Below are 18,811 nucleotides of genomic sequence, written 5' to 3' on the forward strand. Positions count from 1 at the left end.
TGAATGGCTTACAAAATTGTGAGATACACATACACAGTGGAATTCTACTCAGCAATAAAGAACACAATTATGTCATATTTAGGATAAAAGATGGACCTGAAGAACCTTATGTTAAGTGAGATTAGCCAGTCACAAAAAATTAAGGGTCATATGTTTTCTCTCATGTGGAAGCCAGGGAGTAAATGGGACAGCAGGGGGGCTTCAGATAATGGAGGGGAAACTCCATGGAGCCGGCAGGTGGCCCAGGGCAAGGAGGATCAGTGAGGGAATCAGTCCCATCGACAGTATGTACATATCTGAGAATATCAATGCCAATCTCAATGCCCTATGGGGAAGGAAAGGAGAATCGGGAGGGAGCCAAGGGAAAGCCCACCAAGTGCTGTGTGCACATATGACATTATGATTTATATTTTCACTATGATTCACATTATGATGTGAGACTGTAATGCACAGTATGTATGTATATATATGAAAAAAGAGAGTCTCACTAAGTTGCTGAGGACCTCACTAAATTGCTGAAGCTGGCCTCAAACCTGCAATCCTATCGCAGCTTCCCAATTACTAGCATTACAGGCATTTGCCACCAAATGCAGCTTTAATTTCTTAGTTTTTATTTTTCAAAAAGGATAGCATTATGGAAGTATGACACGCACTGTTATTGTTCTGAAAGAGAAAGGACAGATATGGCAGAATGATACTGCTATACAAAACATAAAGAACATGAGCAATAGAACTTTCCTATTTGAACTAGGAAATAGTTCAAACTTCTCCTATTTAAATGTTTCCTACTTAAAGTTAGAATCATGGTAGCTGAAACTGGTTGAACACCTATCTTTTCTATTCCCCAAATTTCTTGGCAGTTTTCAAAAGATAAACTGCCTTCTAAGAGGAAAGAGTTGGATTAGATTATGAAAACTAGGATGAATGTCAAACCAAACACTGTACTTTACCTGGGTTGAATGATTGGTGGGTTTATTGTCAAGATACACTACAATAGCAATGAACATTAACTGGATAGCTTAAAAAGCTCTTCTAAAAATAAATCTCTGTGAATTGTTTGGCAGCATTTTCCTTGCTAAATAAATGACCTTTATAATCACTGAATCCTCCCTACATCCACAAATGTGTTAGGCCTAAATTGTGGCTTGCGATTGTTCATAATTTTATGATCTAATATTAGAGAAATGAGGTATACATTTAACTTAAATCTTTTTTTTTTGCAGTACTGGAGATGAAACCCAGTGGCATTCTACCTCTGAGCTACACCTCAAGCCCTATTATTTGTTTGTTTGTTTGTTTATTTATTGATTGATTGATTGTGGTACTGGGGATGGAACCCAGAGGCTTTCTACCTCCAAGCTACACTCCCAGACCTATTATTTTTTTGGGGGGGGGTACTGGGGTTCCTTGAAGCCCTTCTACCTCCAGGCTACACTCCCAGACCTATTTTTATATTTTTATTTGGAAACAGGGTCTCTTAAGCCAGCGAGGCCAACTTTGAACCTGTGTGATCCTCCTGTCTCCGCTTCCCAAGTGTGGGGATTACAAGTGTGCGCCACCACGCCTGGCCCCAGACCTATTTTTTATATTTTATTTGGAAACAGGGTCTCATTAAGTTGCTGAGAGCCTCACTAATTAGCTGAGGCTGGTTTCGAACCTGCGTGATCCACCTGTCTCAGCCTCCTAGGTACTGGGATTACAGGTGTGTGCCACCGTGCCCGGCTTCTTATTATTTATTTTGAAACAGGGTCTCACTAAGCCTGACTAAATAGCTGAGGCTGGCTGTGAATCTGCGATCCTCCTGTCTCAGCCTCCCAAGTACTGGGATTACAAGTGTGCGCCATGATGCCTGCCTTAAGCTTTTATCTTTAAAAAAAATTTTTAATATTTTACTTTAAAAATTTTTTATTGGTGCATTGTAGTCATACATCTTAATGGAGTACAAGATGGTACAGGCATATGTGCACACATCACTCAATTAGTCCTTACCCAATTCCCGCCCCATTCCCTCCCTCACCCTCCTTCCCAAGTTCAGCTTAGTGATCTTAAAAGGAAGTGCTTTTTTATGTCAAGATTAGCACATATAAGGCCCCTTTAAAAACCATTACCTATTCTGCTGGAAAACTAATCTCTGGCACTATGGTAAACATGTTTACATTTTTTTTTTTTTCCAGTACTGGGTATTGAACCCAGGAGCATTCTACCTCTGAGCTATACCCTTAGCCCTATTTTTATTCTTTATTTTGAAACAGGTCTCACTAAGTTGATGAGGGCTTCACTAAGTAGCTGAGGCTGACCTTGAACCTGCTATTCTCCTGTCTCAGCCTCCCTAGTACTGAGATTACAAGTGTGCGCCACCACGCTCAGCAACATGTTTACATCATTTTAAAAAATAAACAGCTTTCTGGGCATGGTGGCTCACATTTGTAATCCCTGTACTTGGGAGGCTGAGACAGGAGGATCACACAGGTTCGAAGCCAGCCTCAGCTACTTAGTGAGGATCTCAGCAATTTTGTGAGACCTTGTTTCCAAATAAAGTATAAAATAGGTCTGGGAGGATAGCCCGGAGGTAGAAAAACCCCTGGGTTCCACCCCCAGTACCACATACACAAAATAAAAAGCTCTTCCAGTTGAAAATTCATGAATGAGTGGTTTCCTTCCTGTAAGCCAGCATAATAGGAGGTAGCAAAACACATGGTAGTTACTTTGTATATCAGAAAGAATAGGATGAAGCCATGCACAGTGGCACAATTGTAAACCTAGTACTTGGGAGGCTGAGACAGGAGGACTGCAGGTTTCAAGCCAGCTTCGGCAATTTAGGCTCCTTAATTACTTGGGAGACTGAGATGGGAGGATTGCGGTTCTCAGCCAGCCTCATCTTAGTGAGCCCTCTGCAACTTAGTGAGATCCTTTTTCAAAATAAAAAATAAATGCCGGGTGTGGTGGCACAGGCTTGTAATTCCAGTACTTGGGAGGCTGACACAGGATTGCAGGTTCATGGCCAGCCTCAGCTACTTAATGAGGTTCTCCGCAACTTAGTGAGACCCTATTTAGAAAAAAAAAAAAAAAGAATAAAAATTCAGGCTGGAGGTGTAGTTCAGAGTCCTGCATTCAATCCTCAGTACTCCCACCAAATAAAAAAGCCAGTCGTGGTGCACACACTTATAATACCAGCAGATGGGAGGCTGAGAAAGGAGGATTGCGATTCGCAGACAGCCTCAGCTGCTACTTAGTGAGGCCCTTTGCAACTCAGTAAGACCCCGTTACAAAATAAAGACTACAAAATAAGGATGAGGGTGTAGCTTGAAGGTAGAATGCCCTTGGGTTCCATCCCCAGTACTGCCAATAAATAAATAAATAAATAAATAAATAAATAAATAAATAAATAAATACAGGTCTGATAGATCTGGGTGTGTAGAGCCTGGAGGTAGAAGACCCTGTGTTCCATCCCCAGTACTAAACATGCTCAAAAAAGAAGAAAGAAGTAAGAAAGATTAAGATAGCAGAGGCAAGTCTCTTATAAGTAATTTGTTCTAAAACTGGAATAAAAGGCTACTGTCATTTTGACTGGTTAAAATAACTGTGCTAATAAAAACCTGGTGATGAGATATAATGAGATATAATTAATAGCACCATGAAAAGTGCTACCATCTAGGATATGAAGGCTGTGCGATATTAATTCCTTACGTTGGGTTTGCCTCTAAGATGTTCATCAAGAGGAGTGACGATCTTCATCTGAGACAAGTGGACTCTGCCAGCACTCTCTCCCTTTTGGCATGCCAAGTAATTACTTTCTGTCTGCTTCAGCATCGTAAGTACATCCCCATGCTGTAAGGTACAATACTGCTCTCTGAAGCTATTATTATTTGATAAAACATTATTACTTTTCCACATTTTAATCTTTGGAGCCCAAAGCATTTAATAATGGATAACAGCAGTGACAGAGGCCAGTGATTTTTTTATACCAGTCAATAAAGACAGAACTCTCCTTTACCTTACAAGAGAGTTCTCCGGGGTTTTGCGGGACAGTGTCTTCGGTGGCAATTCCTTGAGGTACGGACAGCTGAAATGTAAACCAAGAAAAGAATTATCCACAAATACCCTCCTACACACTGCAGATCATTTAGGAATTTGGCAGGTGTGCCTAAAGCGCAACTTCTCTAGCAGTGAAACTTGTCAGGGTCTTCTCACCCTGGGTTTGAGTGGGCCTGCCAATTTCTCACGGACATTCAAGCTCTTGGGAGGTTCAGCTGAGCCCACAGGACCACAAGGGCTGATGCTGCCTAGAGTCCCCTTTAACAACTACTACCAGGAAGTTCCATTCTACAGGGAGCACCTGCCAAGTCCCCTGGGGTTGGAAGGCTACATACTTAGCTTGTGACCTCACTCCTATCAAGGCATGTCTTTAATTCAGAGTTCTGAACATGTTGCCTTCTGACACAGGTGACTGGAACCCTCCACATGTAGTGCTTGATGGGTGCTTCCATTGCCCTTCAATCTCATCTTCCCCAGGGAGTTGGTGACACCAAGTGTCTGTCTCCTGAAACCCGTTTCGCTACCCGCCCCCAGCCACTTCCTGGTCTGTCAGCTCAGTGTGATTTTGGAATAGTTGTAGTATCTGTGTTCTGCCTGGCAGAGGGTCCTGTTCCTTGCCTTGGTTAATTGCAGCTGATATGTACAGATCGAGGTCACTTTCTCTTCTTTCTCTCGCTCTCTTGTGTGTGTGTTTGTGTGTGTGCGTGTTGAATCCATGGGTGTTCTACCTCTGAGCTATACCCCAGCCCTATTTTATTATTTATTTTGAAATAGGGTTTTGCTAAGTTGCAGGGGCCTCACTAAGTAGCTGAAGCTGGCCACAAACTTGCAATCCTCCTGTCTCAGTCCAAGTACTGGAGTTACATGTGTGTGCCACCATGCCTAGTGACAAGTTCCCTTCCAACACAGAAAGGGAGGCTACCTGAAAGGAACAAAGGCATGAGAGTGCAAAAATGGGGCCTTGTAAGGCTGGACAGGGACCTGCAGCTTTCTACCATCTCCTCAGTACCCGCGTTCTTCCAATGGTCCAGATTCCTGGCTAGCAATTTAATGGTAGTGTAGCCATGGAAAAAAAGAAGGATTTAAGGAATTATTTCATGAGACATACTATCTATCCTAAATATATCATTTTAAATGTAATAATTTCTTTTCTTTTTTTTTTTTTTTGGTGGTACTGGGGTTCCTGGAAGCCCTTCTAACTCTCACTCCCACGGGCTACACTCCCAGACCTATCTTTTAATTTTTTTATTTGGAAATAGGGTCTCTCTCTTTTTTTTTTTTTTTGGTGGTACTGGGGTTCCTGGAAGCCCTTCTACCTCCGGGCTACACTCCCAGACCTATTTTATATTTTTATTTGGAAACAGGATTTCCTAAGCCAGCGCATGCAGCTGGCTTGGAACCCGCGCGATCCTTCTGTCTCTGCCTCCCAAGCGCAGGGATTACAGGCATGCGCCACCACGCCCGGCAGTGGAAATAGGGTCTCTTAAGCCAGCAAGGCTGACTTCGAACCAGCGCCATCCTCCTGTCTCCGCCTCCCAACTGTGGGGATTACAAGCGTGCGCCACCATGCCCGCTGTTGAATGTACTAATTTCCTTAAGCTTTATGTTTTATGTTTTTGTACATGGAATTCAACCCAGGTGTATTCTACCTTTAAGATACATCCCTTGCTCTGCTTTTATTTTTTTTAATGTTGAAACAGAGCTGGGCAGGTGGCACACACTTGTAATCTCAGCATGGGAGATACGGAGACAGGAGGATCATGGTTCACAGAAAGCCGCAGCTACTTCATGAGGCCCTTTGTAACTCAGTGAGAACCTGTTTCAAAATAAAGAGTAAAAAAAAAAAAAAAGAGCAAGCCAAGCATGGTGGCGCATGCTTGTAATCCCAGCATTTGGGAGGTTGAGACTAGAGGATCACGGTTTGTGGACAGCCTCAGCTACTTAGTGAGACCCTGTTTCAAAATAAAGAATAAAATATTGGGCAGGGGGTGTAGCTCAGAGGTCAGATGCCTCTGGGTTCCATCCCCAGACCCGCAAAAATAAATAAATAAATAAATAAATAAATAAATAAGTAAATAGGGCGGGGGGTAGAATGCCACGCCGATGTGGTGGCACACACCTGTAAGCACAGCAGCATTTGGGAGGCTGAGATGGGAGGATCACGATTCAAAGACAGCCTCAGCTACTACTTAGTGAGCCCTTTGCAACTCAGTGAAACCCTGTTTCAAAATAAAGAATAAAAAATAGGGCTGGAGGTGTAGCTCAGAGGTAGAATGTCCCTGGGTTCCATTCCCAGTACCACACCCCCCCCAACACACAAAATAAATAAATAAATAAAATAAAATAAAATAAAATAAAAAAATAAAAGAGGTAGAATGCCCCTAGCTTCCATCCCCAGTACTACAAAATACATAAATAAATAAATGATTAAATAAATAAAAAGTTGAAACAGGATTTCACTAAATTGCTGAGGGCCTCACTAAGTTGTTGAGGCTGACCTTGAATCTGTGATCCTCTTGTCAAAGACAGCCTCAGCAACTCAAGGAGGCTCTCAGCAAACTAGCAGAGCTTGTCTCCAAATAAAAAAGTATAAAGGGCTGGAGGGTACAACTCAAGAGAAAAAAAAGCAGCTTTGTGCAGTGTGTGGCTCATCAGTGCCAGTCCATACACATCAGGTATTGTTTTGATCTGCTTGTCAGGTAACCTAACTCAAGGAACACCCCTGCCTTTTGTCTGTTCTGTTGGTTTTTGTTTTATTTTGCTTTGGTGGTACTAGAGACTGAACCCAGGGCCTCACACATGCTAGTCGAACACTCTATATCCTGAGCCCCATCCCTGGATTTTGGAATTAAAGATTAATAAATTTAAATGAATATAAACATATATAAATATACTATCCCTTTTTATCTTTTTTTTTTTTTTTTTTTTTTTGGTGGTAACTGGGGTGCCTGGAAGCCCTTCTACCTCCGGGCTACCCTCCCAGACCTATTTTTTTTATATTTTATTTGGAAACAGGGTCTCTTAAGCCAGTGAGGCTGGCTTCGAACCTGCGCGATCCTCCTGTCTCCCCTTCCAAGCTCGGGGATTACAAGCGTGCACAACCACGGCACAATCTCCTTTTTATATGTTTATTCCCTTCTCAAACGAGAATTGAAAAATCCTGAATAACTCAAAGCAAAACAGTTTCTGGCTCAATGTTAAAAATGGAGAATATAAAATTATTAATTGTTGCTCATGCTAAGAGCTACTTTGTTATACAATTGTTTAAAATTACAAATAGTCTTAGCCGGGCGTGGTGACGCATGCTTGGGAGACAGAGACAGGAGGATGGCGCAGGTTCGAAGCCAGCCTCGCGCTAGCTTAGGAGACCCTGTTCCAAATTTTAAAAAATGTAAAAATAGGTCTGGTAGTGTAGCCCGGAGGTAGAAGGGCTTTCAGGAACCCCAGTACCACACACACACACACAAAAAAAATTACAAATAGTCTTGCCCTACAGATCATTTTATGTTTTTAAAGGTTTTATCAGGTTAACCTGACCAAAGTAGGGCACACATTAACATTGTCTTACATCTGTGGGAAATGAAAGCAAAAGTCATTTGATGAGAGCCGGCATGATGGCACACATTTGTAATCCCAGAATTTGGGAGGCTGACACAGAAGGATCTGGGTGTGTGGCCAGCCTCAGCTACTTAGTGAGACCCTGTTTCAAAATAAAGAATAAAAATCGGGCTGGGAGTGTACCTTGGAGGTAGAATGCCCCTGGGATTAGCTGGGCGTGGTGGCGCATGCTTGTAATCCCAGTACTTGAGAGGCTAAGACAGGAGGATCCTGCAGGTTCAAAGCCAGCCTCAGCTACTTAGTGAGTCTCTCAGCAACTTAGTGAGACCTTGTTTCCAAATAAAATATAAAATAGGTCTGGGAGTACAGCCTGGAGGTGGAAAAGCCCCTAGGTTCCATCCCCAGTACCACCATAAAAAAAAAAAAAAAAAAAAAAGAATGCCCCTGGGTTCAATCCCTAGCAACACAAACACACGCACGCACGCACGCACACACACACACACACTTGATGAGAAAATATTTATTCAAAGAGAACAAAATTAGTATCAAATATCTCAATTATTGATAAAAATGTCTAACTAGCAGCTATTAAATGAACTGAAAAAATTAGGTGTGCTACCACAGCCAGTGACCACAAACATTTTTAAAAGCTAAACTTACTAAACTTACCATATATTTTCTGTAGAGAGGATGTCCTGGTTTGGGGCGAGGGGGTAGCACCGGATCTTGATTTTTGAAGACTTGACTTTTGGCTTTTGAGAGTCCAGATGCCAAGTGACTTTGTTTTTTCTGAAGATCCATATCAGAAGAAGACCGATTAAAAGGCAGTTTTTTATTTGTTGTTCTGGTTGCAGAAAGTTTAGGGGGAGGTGGTCTCTCAGGGGCCCCTTTGGGAGGTCTTCTAGTTGGAATGGCTTTTCCATTTATGGGTCTGAAAGTCAATGTGATAGCCATGGGTCAGTGTTATTTTCTGTCCTGTCCTTTTTGGCAGGTGTGTAGGCACATGAGTGTACACACACACACACACACACACACACACACACACACACACACACACACTTACTGGTAGTGGAATACAATTTACTTAAACCTGCAGCAGAGGCTATTTTTGAGCAAACGACTGCTGCATTAAACATTATGTTATTATTAGAGGAAATGTTATGATGCTTCAGCTTCCTCCTATCTTGCACTAGAGATTCATTAGTTCAAGACAAACACGCACTTACTATCATGAGCTCTCTAAGGCCCCAACAGCTCTTATACACACCAGGACTATTTCAAGAAACTCAGTACTTTCTAATCCCAAAGTTGGAGATGAAAAGCTTATGATATTAGGTATATGTGCTGGGGGATTGTATGTGATTAGAAAAGGAACATCAAAATCCCCTAATGTTTGTATTATAAGGGCTACTATTAAAACTCTAATTTAGATTAACATAAAACTCATTCTGAAAATGGGGTAGGACAAATATTACTCTGAAGATCTTTCCTTAGTCACAATTATAGAAATAAATTCCAACATGGTGACATCTTCTGATAGCATTATAGTCCTTCTTTCAAAAGCTCTGAAACTCAGGAAGCAGGTCACCTCTGGGTTCACAAAGCCTATCTCCCTTTACAAATGCTCCAAATCAGGCTTCTGCTCTGAAACAAGGGGGTTGCTTGTGTGTGTGTTTCAAAGTAGAGCTGTTTTAGGGGTGGAAAAAGTCTTGTCCATTTGTTTAGAAAGAGTAAAAGAGATCCATGTCTATGTACTGTAAGCTTTTGGACTATGTTAAAAAGAAAAAGAAGCAGAGATCTATAACCTCCTGTCAGAAGCGGAATAGGGGATGGTGGCCTGAGAGTTTATTTTATTTTTAAAAGATGATCTAAGGCCAGTAACACTTGGTTTGGATGATAGAATAGTCAGGTCTCTGAGTCATGAATTTTTCTCTGAAAGTTTCCACACTTACCTTGGTGGCAACCTTGGAGGTCCTCGCAAAAGATCTCCTGTCTCACCAGCATGGTCTGAGTCCTACAAATATCAGAATGGTTTTTAATTAATTTAATTAAAATCGTTTTTAATCTAAAACAAGAACTTATCAAGAGGAATTCTGGACATTTTGGCTAAGTCTAAAAATAAAAATGTAGCCGAGTTACAGAAAGTAGCTCAAGAGTTTTCAGTCTTAAACAATACTAATTATTCAATCCTACCTAAACTATCCTCATCCTAATACACATGAAAAAACCCAGAAGAAGAAACCAAGGCACTTCTCATTGTGGACCAGCACAGTGAGTCAGAGGCATTAGGGGATAATGTCTAAGTCATGAAAGGTCATACAGTAACAATTGAAGCAGACACTACAGAAAACTAAATATATGGCATTTATTCATTCCTATTATACATAGGAAACACAATGCTCCTGAGGGTGTGTGTGTGTGTGTGTGTGTGTGTGTGTGTGTGTGTGTGTGTGTGTGTTGGCACTGGGGATTGAACCCAGGGGCATTCTACCTTCAAGCTACACTTCAAGTCCTATTTTATTTTTATTTTGAAACAGAGTCTTCACGAGGTCGATGAGAGTCTCACTGTTTGCTGAGTCTTTCTTCAAACCTGCATTCTCCTGTCTCAGCCTCCCAAGTACTGGGATTACCATGCCTAGCTGCTCCTGAGTTTGAACACATATAATTGAAGTGGTTATTAGTTTGTTTTGTTTAGAACAGGCAGATCTTATCTCATCACTGGATAGCTTCAACATTTTGCAGTGTATTTCAAACTAAAAGGAAGTGGGAAGCCAGAGTGGTGGCATAATCCCAGGCTTGTAATCCTGGTACCTGGGAGGCTAAAACAGGAAAATCACGGGTTCAAGGACAGCCTCAGCAACATATCTAGGCTGCCAGCAACCTGAGACTAGACTATGTTTCAAAATAAAAAATAAAAAAGGTAGAATGCCCCTGGGTTCAATCCTTTGTACTAAGAGAAAAAAGAAAAAGGAGGTGGGAACATAAAAGAAACATCAGGGAAGGTATAGGAGGAGAAACAGAAGTCCAAGAAAGAAGGGTGCTTGTACTGTTTAGGCATAGGAGTTAGATAGGCTAAGAGTTTTACAGGGAAGAGTTCAGGGCAACAATGTGAAAAATAGTAAGTTAGAATTGGCAGTGGTGGCGCACTCCTATAATCCCAGTACTGAGAGGCTAAGACAGGAGGATAGCAAGTTCAAAGCCAGCTTCAAAAACTTAATGAGGTTTGTGGTTCATAGCAGCTTAGTGAGACCCTGTTTCCACATAAAAAATAAAATAGGGCTGGGGTGTAGCTTGAAGGTAAAATGCCCCTGGGTTCAATCCCTAGCACCACCACCACACACACACACACACACACACACACACACACACACAGAATAAGAAAAGAATGGGTATGGTTGGAATGTTTTAGTTTAATAGTAGATGACAGATACTGAAAGTATGAAGATTAAAATAGAAAGATACTCTAAGTAAAAAATCTAGTAAATAGATAATCTTTGAGTTTACAAAGCCTACTTCCCTGAACAAACAAACACCCACAAACCAGGCTTGTGTCTCTTAACTGTGTGTGTGTGTGTGTGTGTGTGTGTGTGTGTGTGTGTGTGTTTAAGAAGTAGAGCTATTTTAGGGTTGGAAAAGAGTCTTGTCCATTTGTTTTAGGAAAAGTAAAAGAGATCCTTGTTTATGCACTGTAAGCTTTTAGATTATGTTAAAAGAAAAAAGGAGCAAAGATCTCAGAAGCAGATTGTGGGCTGGCCTCAAACTGTGCTTTTAAAATAAGAATTTCAGAACATGTTATAGGCCAAGGATTGGAAAATGAGTATGACACATGAGAAATATATTCAGATCTTCTGTCGAGTGGGAAAAGATCTCAAAGCCAAAACTTCTGTTGTTGTTGAGTAGTTTTCTGTTGTTTGTTTGAAAAGTCCTCACTAAATTCTAATTCTGTCTTCCTTTTTCAATGAGAATTGAAAACAAATTTCCTAATAAGGCCTAATTTTCCTCTCCTACTTTCTAAGACCCCCCAACATGATACCCAAGAAACTATCTCTCTAAGACTTCATGAGGAAAAAATTGCTAGCCCTTTAAAATAATACTACATTGCTGGGCATGGTGGTGCACGCTTGTAATCCCCATGCTTGGGAGGCGGGGACAGGAGGATCGCGCAGGTTTGAAACCAGCCATGCTGGTGTAAAAGACCCTGTTTCCAAAATAAAAAAATATAAAAATAGGTCTGGGAGTGTAGCCTGGAGGTAGAAGGGTTTCTAGGAACCCCAGCACCACCACCATAAACAAACAAACAAACACTACATTTTATTATTTATTTATTTATTTATTTATTTATTTATTTATTTATTTATTTATTTATTTATTTATACATACTGGGGATGGAATCCAGGGGCATTCTACCTACCTCTGAGCTACACCCCTACCCCGATTTTTTATTCTTTATTTTGAAATAGAGTCTCACTGAGTTGCAAAGGGCCTCACTAAGTAGTAGCTGAGGCTGTCCTCCTGTCTCAGTTTCCTGAATGCTAGGATTACAGGCATGTGCCACCATGCCCAACTCTACATTTTTATTTTCTTAATAAAGGGTATGGCCAGGCGTGGTGGCGCACGCTTGTAATCCCTGCGCTCGGGAGGCGGAGACAGGAGGATGGCGCAGGTTCAAGGCTGGCCTTGCTGGCTTAAGAGACCCTGTTTCCAAATAAAAATATAAAAAATAGGTGTCTGGGAGTGTAGCCTGGAGGTAGAAGGGTTTCTAGAAACCTCAGTACCACAAATAAATAAATAAATAAATAGTATTAATTATAGTTTGGAAATCTTTGGGCTAATTCAGACTATGTTCTTCAGTTAAGACTCACTTTCATGTCTTTTTTTTTTTTTTTTTTTTTTGCAGTACTGGGGATTAAACCCTGGGGCATTCAACCTCTGAGCTACACCTCCAGCTCTACTTTTTATTCTTTATTTTGAAACAGGGTCACACTAAATAGCTGAGGATGGTCACAAACCTGCGATCCTCCTGTCTTAGACTTTCCAGGACTGGGATTATAAGCATGCACCATGCCCGGCTCATTTTCTTTTTCTTTTTTTTGGTGGTACTGGGGTTCCTGGAAGCCCTTCTACCTCCGGGCTACACTCCCAGCCCTAGTTAATTTTTGGAAACAGGATCTCGTTAAGCCAGCTCGGCTGGCTTCGAACCTGTGCGATCCTCCTGTCTCTGCCTCCCAAGCGCGGGGATTAGAAGCATGCGCCTCCACGCCCGGCTCATTTTCATATTTTAATTAATTAATTCATTCATTCATTCATTCATTTTTTGCAGTACTGGGGTTGAAGCCCAGGGGCATTCTACCTCCGATCTATACCCCCAGCCCTGTTTTTTATTCTTAGTTTGAAACAGGGTCTCACTGAGTTGGAAAGGGCCTCACTAAGTAGCTGAGGTTGGCTGAGAACCTTGATCCTCCTATCTCAGCCTCCCAAATGCTGGGATGACAAGTGTGTGCCACCATGCCCAGCTCACTGTCCTGTTTTTAAATTCATACCGAATATCTATAACTCTTTTTTAAATACCTAATGATTAATTGCCAATAATGGCGATCATTTAAACATGTTTCAATGTTTTAAAACCCCATTTAAAAAAACTAATTAAGCCTGCTCTTATAACTTGGTTTCACTAACGAGTTCAGTTAATGTAGTGAGGCAAGTCACCAGATCATAAACCCCACAATATTCCCGAATATAACCCAAGCCTTATAAACTCACTGCTGCCTATACCTCTTCCTGATAATTATCACTACCATACTGGAAAATGCATTTTTTTTTTTTGGCCATCTTAAAATTAAAGCAAAGAAACTCTAGCAGATAGGGAGGAACTTGCATTGCTTTTCCCAAAATTATAGTTTTTAGATACCTTAACAATTAAGAATTCCCCCCCCCCCCATTGCACTAGAGATTAAATCCAGGGGCAAGCCAGGCATGGTGGCACATGCTTGTAATTCCAGCTGACACAGGAGGATCGAAGGTTCACAGCCAGCCTCAGCTACTTAGTGAAGCCCTGCACAACTGAGACCCTGTTTCAAAATAAAGAATAAAAAGGTCAGAAGTAAAATGCCCCTGGGTTCAATCCCCAGTACCAAACCAAACCAAACCAAACCAAACCAAACCAAAAACCCTAGGGACATTCTACCCCCAAGGCACACCAGCAGACCTTTCTTCACTTTCTGTTTTAAATAGGGTCTCACTAGGCTGTTGAAAGTCTCGCTAGGTTGCTACGGCTGTCCTCAAACCTGGCATCCTTCTGTGTTGGCTTCCTAAGTACTGGGATTATAGGTATGAACCACCATACTTGGCTTAAGGGAAATTTTAAAAAGAAGTTCAATGTACCAACTTGATAAGGAAGGTACAGATGTTATACGGTAATAAATATATAGCACATGGTCCTGACTTTGTACCAAATATTAGCTGTAGTTTTCCATTTTACTCCTTTGTGGTTCCTAGGATTGAACTCAGGTCCTTGAGCATACCTAGAAATCTACCAGAGTTATATACGTCCCAGCCTGGGGATGGTATTTTTGTGGGAATTTTTTATTTTTGCAGTCTTAGGGATTGAACCCAGGGATATTCTACCTCTAAGCTACACCCCAAGCCATACTTTTTATTATTTATTTTAAAACAGGGTCTTATTAAGTAGCTGAGGCTGGCCACGAACCTGTAATCCTCCTGTTTCAGCTTCCCAAGTACTAGGATTACAAGCATGTGCCACCATTCCTGGCTTTGTGGGAAATCTTAAAATTTTTTAAAATTTCTCTATTTCCTGCAGCAGCAAAATTTAAAACAGAATAAAGAGAGCAGTATATTCAAATGTTAGTCACATCCCAAAAGGCTCTGCTCTATCTGACATACCAAAAATACTAACAATGGGGAACCATTCCTGTAGGAGCCACTGTCCAGGTGAATGCCCAGGTTCTGCCAACAGTCCTGGGAAGATTATGGATTAGAAATGTGCTCTGCTTTAATATTCTACACTTTTAAAGGTCTGTACCTGCTTTTTGGGTAGCTTTTTTTCTAGTTCTGACATCCCTGAACTTTGTCATGTGAAGTGTTTGGATAACCATTTTAGCTCCTGGCAAAGTGGTTTTCTTGCTTTTATTGTCTCTGCAGGGCCATATTTTTGTACATCTATATTAGAATTATACTTTAACTTAGAAATAACTCTCTAGGAGCTGGGCATGCTGGCACACGCTTGTAATCCCAGCGCTTGGGAGGCTGAGACAGGAGGATTGCACAGTTTTTAAGCCAGCCTCAGCTACTTAGTGAGGCTAAGAGCAACTTGGTGAGACCCTATTTCCAAATAAAGTATAAAATAGGTCTAGGAGTATAACCCAGAGGTAGAAAAGCCCCTGGGTTCCACCCTAAGTACCACCAAAAAAAAAAAAAAAGAAAGAAAGAAAGAAAGAAAGAAAGAACTCCCTAGTTTTTAAATGTGTATTTTATTTTTATTTGATTTTTTGTTATGTGTGTGGTGCTGGGGATGGAGCCCAGAGGTACCCTATCACTGAGCTACACTCCCAGCCCTTTTTACTTTTTGAGACAGAGTCTTGTTACACTGCCTAGGTTGGCTCTGAAACTGCAATCCTCACATCTCAGCCTCCCAACTACTGGTATTACAGGTGTGTGACACAGTATCCAGCTGCTTGTGGGATTTAAAAAAAGGCAGGTATTCTACCAAGACCATATTCTCGTGTGTCAGAATTAGTAAGCAGCCTCTACAGATTTTTTTTTTATGAATAGATGCTGTCTTTGTCCTTAACTCAAAATCAGCTGCCTCCTTCCACATACACTCCCATGCTACACGTTTGATTTCCTACATATCCTATCAGCATTTCCTGACTCCTCTCCTACATTAGCAGCTTCCTGGAGGGATGCTTCAAGAGCCTTGTGTTCTCATGACAGGCAGCAGAGCATCCAGTGCTATCTGCTCCTGCAGATACAACAGCTCCAGTGGCTCCTGACGTTTCTTACCCTAGAGGACCTCATCATTTAAGTGAAGAAAATGAGGTCTGGTAATGGTAGCCATCTTACCTGAGATGGAAAGTTCCCAAACTCATGGCAAGAGAAATAGAAGAGGCTTATTATACTGTGCCTTGGTCAGAAGACAGCTGGCAAAGACCATGCCTAACCCCATGGTTCACTACACTGATAATATATTCTTTCTATAGATCCTCATCTACACCTTTAGTTTTTATGGCCTTTGGTCTAATATTCATTCAAGTGATTGTAATTCTCAAACAAAAGGAATTTCTTAGGCATATATTTGACTTTCAGTCTACAGAAATCTACACAGTGAGTTCAGGCAAATGACTTAACTCATGGTCTGTTTCCTTGTTTCTTTTTCTTTTATAGTCAGTGAATCTATTATGGTATGTGTTTATGAAAGTAAGTCTGCTCTAACTCCCTCTGTCAACAGTGCAGAATGGGATTTTCTTCATGTTCTTATGAGGTACAAATACAATACAGTATCTCTGCAGATGGCTTATTCTAACTTCCTTTTCTTCTTTTTCTAGAATGTGGGAGTTGATTGTGGACTGCTTAATATCAAATGTAATAATACCTATTATTTCAATAGGGCTTTGTTTTCGCAAAGCCCATTACATCACTTGGTGAATGATACGTATACTTACTCATCACCCTATCACTCCTTTTCATAACCCTTTCAGAGTAGAAGGCTGTAACCTTCTTGAACAACTTTTCCTCCAGTGAAGTGTGAGATTTTCTGTTTAATAACAATCTTTAGGGTTTTCTTGGCCTGGTTCTTTCCCACCCCCAACCCAACCTGTGGGTAGTAGGGACTGAACTCAGGAACAGTTTATTTCTGAGATACACTTTCAGCCCTATTTTATTTATTATTATTATTATTATTATTATTATTATTATTATTATTGAAACAGGCCCTTGGTAGGTTACTAAGAGCCTTGTTATATTGCTGAGGCTAGTCTCAAACCTGAAATGCCCCTGTCTCAGCCTCTCAAGTACTGGGATTACAGGTACACACCATCAGACCCAGCTTGGCCTAGTTTCCCCCCCCCCCCCCAGTACTGGGGATGGAGCCCCCAGGGGTATTCTTCCTTTGAGCTACACCACCAGCCCTATTTTTTTATTCTTTATATTGAAACAGGGTCTCACTGAGTTGCAAAGGGCCTCACTAAGTAGCTGAGTAGCTAAGTAGCTGAGACTGGCCACTCAGCCCGATCCTCCTGTCTCAGCCTCTCAAATGCCAGGATTACAAGCATGCGCCACCATGCCTGGCTTGGCCTAGTTTTAATAAAAATTTATTACCAATACTTTGAAAACAAAATGATCAATTAATTTATTCTACAGAATCATCAGTTTGATACTGACTAATATCTCTTTCAGAAAAATTTCTCTTGCCGGGCGTGGTGGTACACGCTTGTAATCCCCGCGCTTGGGAGGCAGAGACAGGAGGATCGTGTAGGTTTGTTTGTTTTGGTTTTTTTTGGCGGTACTGGGGTTCATGGAAGCCCTACTACCTCCAGGCTACACTTCAAGACCTATTTTATATTTTTTATTTGGAAACAGGGTCTCTTAAGCCAGCGAGGCTGGCTCCGAACCAGCGCGGGATCGCGTAGGTTCGAAGCCAGCCACGCGCGCTGGCTTAGGAGACCCTGTTTCCAAATAAAAATGTAAAAATAGGTCTGGGAGTGTAGCCCGGAGGTAGAAGGGCTTCCAGGAAGCCCAGTACCACAAAAAAAAAAAAAAAAAAAAAAAAAAAAGAAAAGAAAAAAAGAAAAATTTCTCTTGCCGGGTGTGGTGACGCACGCTTGTAATCCCTGCGCTTGGGAAGCCAGCTGTGCTGTCTTAAGAGACCCTGTTTCCAAATAAAAATATAAAAAAAATAGGTCTGGCCGGGCGTGGTGGTGCATGCTTGTAATTCCTGCACTTGGGAGGCTGAGACAGGAGGATTGCGCAGGTTCGAAGCCAGCCTCAGCTACTTCGTGAGGCTCTCAGCAACTTAGTGAGACCCTGTTTCCAAATAAATTTCTCTTCACTAATTAACGAGTTTTCCTATATGATAAGCATAGTTAATATGCCATATGAAAGCTGAGCGTGGTGGCGCACGCTTGTAATCCTAGCATTTGGGAGGCTGAGACCAGAGGATCGCGGTTCGCGGACAGCCTCAGATACTTAGTGAGGTCCTTTGCAACTCAGTGAGACCTGGTTTCAAAATAAAGAATAAAAAATAGGGCAGGGGTGTAGCTTAGAGGTCAAATGCCCCTGGGTTCCATCCCCAGACCTGCAAAAAAAAAAAAAAATTTGGTTCAAAGAGTTTAAAAATTATTTCTTTGAAAAAAGCCTTAAAAATCATCTACCATATGGAGATTTAAAAAAGTATATAAGGGCCAGGCATGGTAGTGTGTGCCTCTAATCCCGGTATCTGGGAGGCTGAGACAGGAGGACTGCAGGTTCGCCATCAGCTCAGCAAATTAAGCCCTCCACAACTTAGTGAGATCCTGTTTCAAAATAAAAAGTAAAATAGGGCTGGGGTTAGAGCTCAGAGTTAGAATACCCCTGGTTCAATCCCCATACCATACACACACACACACAAAAGCATTAAGGTCTGAAATAAAAAATATGTATACATAACAGTTATAGACCATCATCTTAACACTGGTTTAAAAAAGCATTGTATTTTTACTATAAAAAATTTTCCTTAAATTTCATATGAAAAAATTCTTGCAGTAATTATCTTAAAACTCCTAGTTGGGTATTTCTACATCTTTTTTGTACTAGGGATTGAACTCTGGGAAAATTCAACTTCTGAGCTCCCCACCAACCTACTCTATTTTTTTTTTTTTTTTTTAATTTTGAAACAGGGTCTCATTAAGTTTCTGAAGCTGGCCTCGTAGCTGTTATCTTCCTGTCTCAGCCTTCCAAGTGCCAAGATTACAGGCATGTGCTACCATACCTCACTGGTTTTCTGAGAGTTCTAATAACCTCCCATTTTAAAAGAAAATATCATGCAGTGACAAATGCTTGTAATCACAATACTTGGGAAGGAGGCTGAGACCGAAGGATCACAGGTTTAAGGCCAGCCCAAACAACTTCACAAGATCCTCAGCAACTTTGCTAGACTTTATTTCAAAATAAAAAACAGAAATAGGGCTGGGGGATACAGTTCAGAGGTAAAATGTCCCCAGGTTGA

The 18,811-nt window shown here is 41.3% G+C and overlaps 1 protein-coding gene across 5 annotated transcripts in view; it reads right to left on the minus strand.

Annotated features, from left to right (window-relative positions):
- SH3D19 (SH3 domain containing 19) overlaps positions 1-18,811 on the minus strand; it is a gene marked incomplete at both ends in the record, with an annotated part of 191,912 nt that overhangs the window by 25,686 nt on the left and 147,415 nt on the right. For 3 of the 5 annotated variants that reach the window (XM_080697479.1, XM_080697481.1, XM_080697482.1), the window contains 3 exons: positions 3,688-3,828; positions 8,263-8,524; positions 9,546-9,607. In XM_080697479.1, coding sequence (XP_080553605.1) covers positions 3,688-3,828; positions 8,263-8,524; positions 9,546-9,607 — 465 coding nt within the window. Of the gene's footprint in view, positions 1-3,687; positions 3,829-3,994; positions 4,064-8,262; positions 8,525-9,545; positions 9,608-18,811 lie in introns of all 5 variants that reach the window. The other 2 variants (XM_080697478.1, XM_080697480.1) reach the window with 1 other exon arrangement.

The sequence above is a fragment of the Muscardinus avellanarius genome (genome assembly GCF_963383645.1).
Source record: "Muscardinus avellanarius genome assembly, chromosome: 6".
Taxonomy (NCBI): Eukaryota; Metazoa; Chordata; class Mammalia; order Rodentia; family Gliridae; genus Muscardinus; species Muscardinus avellanarius.